This window comes from Canis lupus, chromosome 4 (assembly GCF_011100685.1).
Source record: "Canis lupus familiaris isolate Mischka breed German Shepherd chromosome 4, alternate assembly UU_Cfam_GSD_1.0, whole genome shotgun sequence".
Lineage (NCBI taxonomy): Eukaryota > Metazoa > Chordata > Mammalia > Carnivora > Canidae > Canis > Canis lupus.
This window is the reverse complement of record NC_049225.1, coordinates 9,391,192-9,403,643: the sequence shown is the minus strand read 5'-3', so window position 1 is coordinate 9,403,643 and position 12,452 is coordinate 9,391,192. Positions and strand designations below refer to the sequence as shown.

Below are 12,452 nucleotides of genomic sequence, written 5' to 3'. Positions count from 1 at the left end.
AGTAGTTGGGACTTAACTGAATTTCAGGGCGCCTGGGTGGCTCAAGTCAGTTAAGCATCGGCCTTTGGTTCAGGTCATGATCCCAAGGTCCTGGGATCGAGCCCCAGGTCTGGCTTCTTGCTGAGCAGGGAGTCTGCTTTTTCCCTCTGCCTCTGCCCCTGTTGGTGTGCTTTCTCTCTCTCTGTCAAATAAATAAATAAATAAATAAAATCTTTAAAAAAAGGGAGACTTGACTGAATTTCTTTTTTAAACTGCTCAGAAGCACAGGATGCTAAGGACAGTTTAAGATCATACACACCAAATGATCTAACAAGAAGTTGAGTCTTAAAAGAGTGGCCCGTACTGTTGTCCCTGTCATTGTAAAGAAACTCACATACTAACAAAGAATCAGCATCTAAATAGACTTTTATTTATTTTTTTTACTTATTTAGACAGAAAAGAAAATTCATCAGCTTTCATCAGAGTCTCCCTAAGTGTTGGAAACACATTAGACTCAGAAAGAGTGGACCTTGTAGAAAAGCATCACAAATTAAAAATATATTTCTCCATGTGGTAAAAGTGCTTTCAATCCAATTAAAGGACAGGCAAAGGTGTTCTGAAACACAATTGAAAATGTGGCCTACAATCCGTGGCATCGAATTCAAACCACAGGGCGAGGTGGGATCATCATGAACCTAGGATACAGAAATGACATGGAGTTCGGAGCATGCGGCCAGCAACACTTGGAATTCACTGAGTAGGAACAAGGAAGAAAGTCCCAAAGCCTGAGTAGAATAGATTTTGCCTTTGTGGAAAAAAAAAAATATGAGGGGGCTACATAAATTGGGGTGTGTGGGGGGGGATGGTGTAACTCCGGAAATCACGGTTTCGCGTCAGTGGGGGATGGTCAGAGCAGTGGGCCACCCGGGCCGAGGCCTCCCATGGACACAGGCGGACGGGCGTTCACAAGGGGCCCCCGATGTTGTGGGAAGTGAGCACGTGGCGTGCGGTCCTCAGTCCCCGGGGGAGCGAGCCCCCAGCCCCATGGCAGATCCCCGCCACCGGCCCCTCGCAGGGCTCCCAGGGTCTGGGGGCGCTCGGACAGACACTGCCGGGCCACCACACACGGGCAGGAGAGACTCAGCAAGTGCCGGCCCCAGACCTTTCGCGGTCTGCTCCAGCCACGCTACAGGTTTTTCAAAACAGTAATTCTGCCAATGGTGATGCCTGTGATGAAGCCAAAGGCCCACAGGCCCCCCCTCGATCCTTGATGGGGTGGAACCGCGTTTGTCCTGGAAGCGAGCTGCCCTCTCGGGTCCTGGCACAGTCACAGGCACACCGAACGGTGCTCATGCAAAAAGTCACGGATGGGGGTGGAGGGGATTGGGGGGGGATGGAAGAGAAGGGGCACATTTTCCTTTTACAGAAGATCTTAAGCAACAGTAAGAAAATAACCTGAAGATATATTTAAAAATAAAAAATAGCATCACACATCACTGCGGTTCTGTTGGCATCTTCCCTTGCCCCCACCCCGGCCACCAGCCAGAGAGATGAAACGAGTAGGACGCCTCGGTTACTAAGCAGGATGGCAACCGCTCTCCCGTTTCATCCCTGCATTCTACTGGCACCCAGTTTGTGTCTCTTGTTCCCAGGAGACCCGTTCTAAGCTGCTCACGAGAGGCAAGTGCCGGAGCGCGCTCTGGTCTCCTGTGCACACCTGGACCACCGTAGCGCTACCTGCTTGCTTCTGGTCACCTCTAGACATGGTACGAGATCGAACCAGGTTACAAATGTCTTTGTGTCTTTACAGAGCAGACATTCCTAGCAGAACATGGCCTGGCTCATCCTCTCCCCGGCGCCTCTGGCGGCGACAGCCTTCCCAGGTCCCCTGCGCCGAGGTGAGCTCCATGGGTGTCATGAGGATGCAGCACTCTGGCCTGCATGTGGAGTCTGGGTGCAGCACCCGTCCTGGCACTGGGTGGGTGGCTGCTTCTGGACAGAGGACGTGCTCTTCTTTGAAGGGGAACCGGGACAGCAGCCATCCTCTGACCAGGCCCACCCTGGTCCCTGTGGAGGCCTTGGGCACCCCTCGGGCTGGGCCCACCCCCGGGGAGCCCCAGGGCTCTGGCTGGGCAGGTCCGAACGGCAGGCTCTCTCCCTCCTCCGGCCTCCCGGACCCGGGCCTCACCTAAGCCTGGCCGCCTCGGCGTCAGTGGGCTGGGGAGGCTTCCTCCAGACCCAGCAGCTCCCTCACCAGTCTCTCGCCAAACTGCGCCCGGCTGTACCTCTTCACGTGGTAGGCATCTGACATTTTGTACAGGATGTACGCGTTGTTGATTGCGATGCTGATGGCGAACCAGAACACCTGCTGCCAGGTCTTGTTTGGTTTGTGAGAAATGAAATACCTAGGAGGGCAGAGGAATAAGAAAGGCTGATGCAGGTGGTTCATGGGAGCCCGGGTCAGGGGAGACGGTCCCCAAGGCCACCTCATGGTCGGTGCTGCTGCAGAGGAGCCCTGGGGGGTAGGAATTGGGCTGCGGGCCGGCTCCCGCTGAGGCCCTCTCACGGTGAACTTTACTTAAGACTAAGATGACGAAAACGATTCCTATCAGAGGATCAGGTGGGAGGTGGGTCACTGCTGGAACCAGGGGCCGGGCCCGCCATGGCGAGGTTCAGAAGCTCCAGGGTATAGGGCCTGAAGGGCCGCCCACCCTCCTCACCAAGGGCCCTCCTCAGATGCTGCGTCCCGCACACTGAACTGCTTCCACTTCCCAAGGGCAAGCGCACCTGCAGCTGCAGGCCTCTGCAATGCGTCCGCCTCCTCGCCACCCCTCCTTCCCTTTAGATCCGGGACAGATGTCACCTCAGGGAGGCCTCTGTCCTGAGACTGAGGATGGTACCCCTCTAGGGCCAACCCCTGCATTGTGTCCTCCACCTGCATCTTCGTCTCTGCACCCACTGAGGACTGTTTGAGGATCAGTATCCTCACTGCCACCTGCACAGGGTGGACTCTAATGTGTCTACTAAATAAATGCAGATTTCTTTATAGCAACCGCATAGAGCCGCAGGTGCTGAGCACACAGCTGGCAGGCAATGAACATTTGCTCAAGGACTCCCTGTGGCATGGGGCTCCCCTGCGGACCCAGGCTGAGCACTCCAGGAAGAACCGGGTCCTTGGTTTTCTCTCTGCCATGAAGAAGCCCAGCAAATTCCCCTCCAGGTGGGCTGAATAAATGCCCACCTGTCTTTGGGGTTACTCCAACCTTGTTCTAGGTCCTAAGGCTCAACCCTAGCTGTTATTGGTCACACTCAATGTTACTAGCAGTCGCTTCTTGAGTTCCTGCCACGGTGAGTTCGGGTGCACATGGACGTGTGCACACTGCGGAGGCCACAGCCGCTGCAGGCATCCACAGTGCAAAGGATTATGTAACCTGTGCTGGAAAACTGGGCTCCGTGTGACGCCGCCTGGGACTGACGCTGCATGCTCTGCCACAGTGGGGGGACAAAGGGGAGGCTGGTCTGGCCGGGAGACAGAGGGTGCAGGCTCAGAGCCCAGTGAGTGGAAGGAAGGGCACCTCAGGGCAAGGCTGGCAGGGAAGGAGGCAGGGCGCCCAGCGGGGAGGGGGCTGCATGGGCGAGCGCCCAGATTTTGTCTCCCAGGGGCTTGCTCTGTCCCTTCTGTGACTGGGGGACGCGACCACCCCACCCAGCAGCCTGTAGCAGCCTGTAGTCCGCACTGGTGAGACTGCAGGCGCCCTCCTGTGGCTGCGAACTGCCTGTGCACTTACTTGCTGTACTTGTCATCGTATTTGCAGATGTAGCTGAGGTGAGCAGCGAACGCCTCCACGGCCAAGGGGCAGGGGATCTCCCCACTCTTCCTCTTGATGATCACTCCTGCGGAGAAGACAGAAGATCACACCCTGTTCTGAACGAAGGTGCCTATCTCCACCCTGCTTGGCCGTCCTGCCATAAAACGGGGAGCGGGGGGTGGGGAGTGGGGACGCAGAAGGTAGACACCGGTCCCTAAAAGCTTCAGAGGACTTGAGGAGAACATATAGATGAGTGCCCAGGGCGCAGGGGCACTGCGGGCACGCGGGGCGACGACAGGCCCAAAGGTGGCTTTAAGTGGCACTGGGGAGAGTGTTGGACTGGTCAGGCCTTCGGAGAGCAAAGGGGAGACATGGGACTCATTCTCCCCTTCTCCTCCCTCCCCACAGGAAGGCTGCCGCTCAGGGAGTGCAGGGAGTCCTTTCGGCCTCCTTTGCCTGTCTCCATCACAGCCCAAGGGTGGAGTTACAGATGCAGAAGAGCGAGGAGCCACTTTCATGCTTCCCAGGACTTCTGGGGGGCTCTGAGGACCAAGGGATGGAAGGAGCCTTTTGCACTGGGCCACCCCTGAAGCTCTGCCCCCTGCCACCCCATGCTTTTCCTCTACTAAACGCAAACGGGAATGCGTCCAGGGCACTGCCTACTGACGGGTGTGAGGAACAGAAAGTGATGAACCAGCCCTCCTCACCCTGCTGCCCAAACCACTGCGGGACAACCTGTTTTCCAAGACCTGCCTCAGAGACCAAGAGCTGCCTTCCAGAGACGACACAGAAGACTTGGAAGAATGTGTTCTTCCAAGAAGCCTTGTGTGCTCAGGTGTAGTTGGGATTTACTACCATCTCTCACCAGCCTCCCCCTGCAGCATGATGTGATTACGAGAGCACCACCATTTTTTGATTTGTTTTGTTTTGTTTTAGAAGCATCAATCTAAAGAATTGTGAAGTTGGCACTACTTGAATGGATACAGCTGAAGCGCTGTGGCATGTCCCCTGCAAGCACAAGGGGCTCACCTACAGTGTCTCCCACCCTTTCACCGAGGGACCTGCAAGAGACAGGAGTGCAGGGATCCATCTGCACAGACTGAGCCCTGAACTGGGATCTTTCTCTTTCTTTTGGTCCCTGTCCCCAGTCATCCCCCCAGATATTGGGTTTTCACACAAAGAAATACCCTGAGAACTTGAGATTGGCAGGGCCCCAGGTGATGCATTTCCTAAAGCTCTTTGAGAGTCAGAGGACCTTGATGCCCAGGCTGGGGGCTTCCTCCTGTCCAGAGGGTTCTGGGACTCTGCTTGTTTGCGAATCCCCTCTCCATGAAAGATGCTCTACTGTCTGGGGATCCAGCCATACAGGCAGGGTGGGCCCATCCTACAGTCTCCAAGGAGGGCTGTTCCTCTTCAACAGAACCCCTGAGCATGCATGTTTCCAGTCCCTTATCTCAGCCACCCCTACCCCAGTCTAAGACCAATCAGGGAAACATCCTAGTCTCAAATGAGCCCAGGCCTGGGCAGGTTTCTTGGCTCTGCTTAAATTTATCCAAAATTACAGCTTTCTCAGAGTCTAAAGAGGCTCAGGCCCTATTAGGGCTCCATGGAAGCCATGGTGGATATGGGCACATCAGATCATCCCTATACAGAAATAGAGTTCCCAGATGCAGAGTGTGACTCGCTCTGAGTCACCCAGTCTCCAGTGAGTCGGGCTCACGTGTCAAGGACCTCAGAGTCAACCATGTCCCTGGTGCTCCCATAACCTGCAGCTCTGGCCTCCTGGCCCCAGCACTGCCAAGGCCACAGTTCCTCAACTGCTGTGTCCCGTCTCCCCAACTGTGGGGGTCCTACCCTAGCCCTTCATTTCCTTCCCACCATTCTTATAGTCTTTAACTTACAATGAGGCTTTCTGCTGGACATCTCAGCAGAGTGGCTTCCAAACCTGGGTGTGCACTCACCTGCTTGAGCATTACCCCGATTTTATAAACCAGATCACCCTCCTCCCTGGTGATATTTTGGATTTTGAGATACTATTCCAGCTAGAAAGAGTAAGGTTGCTGCCCTAGAATATCCTTTTCTGAGGACCAAAAAGCTCGGGCACTGGACGTGTTGACAAGAGTTTGTCTGAGCTTTACTGGCTTTGCTGACTTCACCAGGACATGGCCCACAGGCGCCCTGGAAGGACCCTGCACATTTACAGCCATGCAAATCTCCGTGCATAGATGTACTCTATGTACATACCTCTGTGGCGCCATGAAAACTATCTGACCTGGTAGGAGAAACACATGCACTCACGCAGCAGTGGCAGTTCCGCCGACCGCCTCCCCAGGCTACGTGCGGCACGGCTGACATTCTTTCTGCCATCCTGTGAGTCTGAATGAATGAGCCAAGACCTGACCCAGTCCTACACACACATTCTGACGCCCATCAGTCTCAGGGAGTATGCACCCCAATTGGGCAAAGACTCTGGTAGGGAGATGACAGATCCAAGATGGATTTCTGAAGAAAAGCAGCAGGGTTTGGTTCTGCACACAGATGTCCCTGGCTATGTGATAGCAGGTAACTTTTCAGAAGACTGTGCACATGCTCACACTCTCTGAAAGAAGGGGCATCTTTCCTTAGAATCCAGAAGAAATAATAAGCCCATTCCTAAAATGTTCCTCACCAGTTATATATTTTCTAAAATTGGAAATTCTGTTCATCTTTTAGAAGTGTGTGTGTGTGTGTGTGTGTGTGTGTGTATTCACAGCAGGAGAGAGTATCAAGCTCAAAGGCATTCTTTATAGTATTTGAGACTTCATCCTCTGGGTGATATTTAAAATACAAGAAAAAGAAAGAATTTTTCTATAAAGGGTTCAGGCACAGAGACAGGGCTGCTTGGTCAAGCAACTCTTGCCACTTAAAAAAAAGTAAAAATCCAACTGATGGCTGGGGGGTACTGTAAAGAGCACAAAAATCACACTGTAAGACAACCAACCAGGTGATCTAACACTCATCCAGCCCCTTGGACAGAGCAGGCACTTTCAAAGCTCTTGTAAGAACAAAGAATATGATCGGCAGATCTTCCCATGCAGAATGAAAACCAACTTGTTAAATAAATAAAAGCACAAAAGAAAAACAAATACAGAAAAATACTTGCTATAGGCATAAAATTTGCTTTCAATAAGACAAGTGCCTCAAAGGACAAGGTGAACAAGAAGAAATCACGGAAAGTTGGCCAACAGATACACAAGGAGACACTCAACCTCATCAATAGTCATGCAATTCAGATTTAAAATTTTGTAGCATTTTCACCCACCAGATTGACAAATTTAGAAAAAAAAAAAAAACAACAACAACAACATCTGTGTTGATAAACACAGGAGGAGTAACAGTCCCCTCCTAGCCTGTCATAGTGGTAAGGACGGTCTTTTGGCAACATGTCACTGAAAGCCTTCAAAGTGTTCAGACCCTCCGGGCCAGCCGTTCCACTCTCAGATTTATTTTCAGGAAGTGATCAAAGATGTACCCAAAAGTATGGAAATATTCACTACATCATTATTCATATTATGAAAAAATGGATCATTAATGGGGGGTGGAGGCAGAAAAATTATGACATTTAAAGAAAAATGAAATACTAATAAGGGGTTTTTAAAAATCATGGTTTTGAAATACATTGAAAAGCAAATATCTTCCCCTTCATTAAAAAAAAAATACTCTGAGATGTGGACTAGTAAAAGGATTTCCCATAGGGATGAGAGGTGGACCACCCAGCCTGGGCTCTCCACACTGCCTCCCTGCCTCCAGGTGCTGCTCCTGCTCCAGAGCAGGTCTGGCTCATGGGTGCCCATACCATCCACCCTGGGGGTACTTTCCAGAGGTGCTGCCAGAGGGGCCAGGGCATACTCCCTGGGGTTTTTAAGGGAGTCTAAGATTTGAGACTTTGTGATTTTTAAAAAAATATTTTATTTATTTGAGAGACAGGGAGAGAATGAGCATGAGCAGGGGTGTAGGGGGGCAGAGGTAGAAGTAGACTGACTGCTAAGCAGGGAACCCAATATGGGGCTCGATTCCAGGACCCTGAAATAGTGACCTGAGCCGAAGGCAGATGCTAACAGACTGAGCCACCCAGGCGCCCCAGGACTTTGTGGTTTATAATAGAGTACTTTAGAAATGGAAACTATAACCGAAGGAAACACAAATACCAAATTTTGGCCTATTTAAAAAATCAACCCTACCTATTTTCTCTTCTTTCTCATCAATAGCCTCCTTGCTGGTTCCCTTGGTGATGGATTTAAGGCTCCCAACCCTAGAGATTGGGGTTTTAAGGTTTTGCCATCTTAAACTGTATTGCATAATTTACAATTTGTCATGCACAATTTAGTGGGAGGCAGCTCCTACCCGAACAGCTCTTCCCGAACATTCTCCTGTGAATGCTTGCCCAGTCACAAGAGTCTAGAAGTTCATTTCAAACTCTTGCCTTCAGCTTGCAAGGTCAATTCCAAACATTTCCTCTAAGTGCCCTTCACACAGCCCTTCCTTGAGAAACTGGCAGCTTTCTGTAACTCTGTAAACCTAGGTCCCATAGGCTTGCATCCCTGGATTGTCATCTCTACTGACATGTAACATAACTTCAGTGTGTGTGCAGGGGGTCAGGGATGGGAATAAATGAATGGCAGACATTAATTAAGCACACATTCCCCCCATACATACACCTCACAGATACACACCACACACCCCAGACACACACACACACCACATATATATACATCACATACCACATGCACCACAGACACCACACACACACACACACACGTATATGCACACACATTATGCATGTACACACCACACACACACAGCCCATGCCCCACATACATGCCCCCCACACCACTCCCACACAACTGAGCCCCTTGCAATGTTCCTTCAGAAGTAAAGAGGAAGGATGTCCTAATATAAAGGAATAGCAGGGATTTTCAAATACACTATGTAACCGTAAATATTTTTGTAAAGTGCCCCATGGTCATTTCCAGCTCCCTTTTCAGCAGTTTAAAAATGTTTCAGCTGTAGTTGCTTTAACTATAGACTGCTGGCTAAGTAAATCCCTTTCTTAGGAGTGGATTTTAAACCCCAAGGAAAATTAAAGACAGAATCACCTGAACATCCAAAAAAAAAAAACCAATGGTTAACCTCTGAGGAAGACACTGAACTGATAAAACAGGTGATATTTTCCTGTCTTGTCAGAACAGACTCTTCAGGGAATCCTGGGTGATCAAGTGATCGAGTACACGCCACTCTCGGCGGCCACGCACAAGCCGGGGCACCTGCCAATCCCGTGGTCGCGGCCTCGGCTGAGGATTGGGGGCTACCCGAGAGGAGAGCCGCACAAACCCCACGGCCCCACCGACACCCCGCGGGGCCCCACCTTGCTGCACGGGCGAGTAGGCATTGGTCAGGAAGCGGAAGTGCCCTTTGTTGTACCAGCAGATCAGAGACATGTTCCCCTTCATCTTGATGCGGTGCTGGCCCCGCGCCGGGGCGGTGGCCGGGTTGCTCAGCATGGACGGGGGCAGGCCGGTGCAGTCACTCTTCCTGGAGCTGAGCAGGCCGCAGCAGTAAATCTCTGCGGGGAGAGGGACACAAAGCTGCGGCCACACCGGCGGGGAGGCCCCGTGCTGAAAGGGTGCTGATGCTTGGGGGATGGGTCCTCTGAAGTCCCTGTAGAAGAGACTGTGGCAGTTTGGGGACCTGGATCCCAGACGTGCCGTCTCTCCCTCCCAGTACTTCCATATGTATCTTTACAATTACACGTGAGACCATCACGTGAGCCATCAGCAGTACCAACAGGGGTCTCGTCCTTAGAGCACCCACTATGTGCCAGGCACAGTGCTCAGCATGGGTACCCATCCTTCTATCTGCTTCTAGATACTTCTGCATTCAGGTCATCCTACCCACATTATAGGAGAGGAAGTGCAGCTCCAATAGGCCCCCAAGCTCACGGCTGGAAGGGCAAAGGCAGGGATTAAGCACAGGTCTGTCTGTTATCCAAGTCTGACCACACCATGACCCCTTAACACTCTTGCCAAGATTCAACCAGCCACGGGTCCAGCCCTCTGCTTGCACCCAGGAGCACCCAGAGGCAGTGTGCAAGACGGAGCCCCTGTCCCCTTGGAGGTAAGTTAAATGCAGAGGCAATAATCATTAAGCAATATGCATCCAGCCAGTGTCCTGCCTTTGAACATAAAGCCTCCCGAGGGAGGAGCAACAGTGTGGCCTTTGATGCACAGGAAGGTTCCAAGGCGGGCAGGAGGGATGGTGAGCACAGTGTGGACAAGGAGGGCTCAGCAAATTCCACCCTGGGCTCAAGGCCTTTCCTGGTCCTCCCCAGCATGGGCCTGCCCCACTGAGTGGGCCACGGGGAGTCTGTTCCTCCCTGTAGCCAGGTCTGGTCTGGATGCCTGGAGGAGACGCGGAGCGGCACTTCTGCCTGAAGTGGCTGGGGACGGTCTCATCCCCAGGGTCTTGGGTCAAAGACTAAAGCTCACTGGAGACTGACACTGATTCATCATGTAACCTGTGCACATGCTTCCCTCATCCCTGCATCTCCACCCCCCCCAGACACCCTGAGGAGCTGCCTCCCTCAGGAGGTTCCCCTTGCTGCTCAAATGGTGCAGAGCAGGACCCCCTGGGTGGCACAGTCCAGTCTTGCTGCTCAAAATAAGAGCACTCTTGGCCACTCACACCTCTGCAGGAACTCCTCCAGCCACTCCAGTCTTGTTATTTAAAAATAAGAAACTATTTTTAGGGGATCCCTGGGTGGCTCAGCGGTTTGGCGCCTGCCTTTGGCCCGGGGCGTGATCCTGGAGTCCCAGGATCGAGTCCCGCGTCGGGCTCCCACATGGAGCCTGCTTCTCCCTCCTCCTATATCTCTGCCTCTCTTTCTCTCTATGTCTATCATAAATAAATAAATAAATAAATCTTAAAAAAAAAAAAAAAGAAACTATTTTTAAAACAGTGGAGAGGATTAGGCGAACAAGGTAAAGTATGTTTTAAGTCATCCACCCAGGGCTCAGCCATCAATACACATGACCAGCCAAAGAGCAGGTACATTTTTATAAGGGGGAAAAAGAAAATTCAAATAGCATCCAAACTTCATGAATCTGCCCCTTCATGAAAACAGCACTTCTTATATAAATGTCTTTTCTGGATGTCTTACAAAGTAGTCTCTGTACACCCACGGAGGGAGAGCCAGACTCTCCGCTACGATGCCCTTCCTCAATCCTGGCTGCCCATGGGAATCCCCTGGGGGGCATCAGCCCACACCAGCGCAGCCAGAGTCCCTAGGGGCTGGTGCAAACAGTGTAGGGACAATTGAGAACCATGGCTCTGCACCCACACCGGGACTTGAATGAGCAGGCGAGTGGGGAAGGGAGCCCTGGCTCTCACCACACCCCCTAACATGGGAACCCATCATTCTCCCAAAGTGGCTGGTTAACACACATTAGCGCCAATTTTTTTCCAACTTGACTTCTACAGCCCCTCTTCATATAGTGTTCTCTCTCCACCCTGAGTTCTCCCCATAATTAAACACCAAGCCCAATGGGGCACTGGACCTTGCAGATGAGTAAGACACAGCAGAGCCAGCAGAGCACAGAGTCCAGGGGCTGCTTCCTCATCACTGTGGCTGAGGTCAAGGTCAGAAGCCCTTGGCTCCCCATTACTTGAGAGGATTCTGTTTTAAGGCCAGATGTCTGATCCGTTGCTAAGCAATAGGTCTGCAATTCCAGTGGCTGACATAGCAGACCAGAAGCTTTTTATGTTTCTCCCGAGTGGACAAGATATAAATCCCCAAAATGTAGGACAAAGCAAAGGATATGCAGCTTGCTCTCGGGCTCCCTGACTCAGTCCACATCTTCTAGAGCCCCCATTTCTGTCTTAGCCAGGCTTCCCAATCTTTCAACTGATGAACAAAGCACCTCAGCACCAAGGGATACTAAGAATTTTCTGAGGCCCGCTGCACTGCAGCCTGTATTCATCTACGTAATTCTCCGTGACATCCATGTCAACTGGAGAGGTCACATTATAGGTCTGAAGACTTCAGAGCCTTAGCAGGAGGAGTGTCTAGGTGCTACAGAGCAAATGTCTGTGTTCCCCTCAAATTCCTCTGCTGAAAGCCTAATGCCCAAGACCATGGGATGAGGAGGTGGGGCCTCTGGGAGGGGCCTGGGTCATAAGGGTGGAGCCCTCATGAATGGGAGCAGAGCCCTTATGGACAGGGACCCCAGAGAGCTCCCTGTAGCTTCTGGCATTTCAGGTCTGCAACCTGGAAGAGGCCCTCACCTGACCTACCTGGCGCCCTGATCTTGACTCCCAGCCTCCAGAGCTCTGAGGAATAAATGTCTGCTGCTGATTATAAGCTGCCCAGGCTATGGTATTTTGTTAGAACAGCCCGAATGGACTTAGCCACTAGAAGGCCCCTTCAATGGCCATGGTCTCTCAACCGTGCCCTGGGTAGAGCTTTGCACCAACATGCCACGCATGCCCCCCAGAGCTCAAGCCGGTGGCAGGTGTCCCTTCTGATCTCCAGTGCCCAGCAGGGTCCAGGCATGTGGCAGGATGAAACCATCATGTTCCCCCCTGGCCAAGCAGCCTATAGTGTGTGCTGGTTGCGATGCACCTGCACCC

General features: G+C 52.0%; 1 protein-coding gene across 2 annotated transcripts in view; it reads right to left on the bottom strand.

Annotated features, from left to right (window-relative positions):
- Positions 1-387: 387 nt before the first annotated feature.
- Positions 388-12,452, bottom strand: part of PGBD5 (piggyBac transposable element derived 5) — a 106,748-nt gene continuing 94,683 nt past the window's right edge. Inside the window, exons 5-8 of one of the 2 annotated variants that reach the window (XM_038533938.1) lie at positions 9,193-9,390; positions 3,768-3,873; positions 2,168-2,384; positions 388-1,971 (exon numbers count right to left, since the gene is read on the bottom strand). In XM_038533938.1, coding sequence (XP_038389866.1) covers positions 2,189-2,384; positions 3,768-3,873; positions 9,193-9,390 — 500 coding nt within the window. In that variant the 3' untranslated portion in view covers positions 388-1,971; positions 2,168-2,188. Of the gene's footprint in view, positions 2,385-3,767; positions 3,874-9,192; positions 9,391-12,452 lie in introns of both variants that reach the window. The other variant, XM_038533937.1, reaches the window with a different exon arrangement.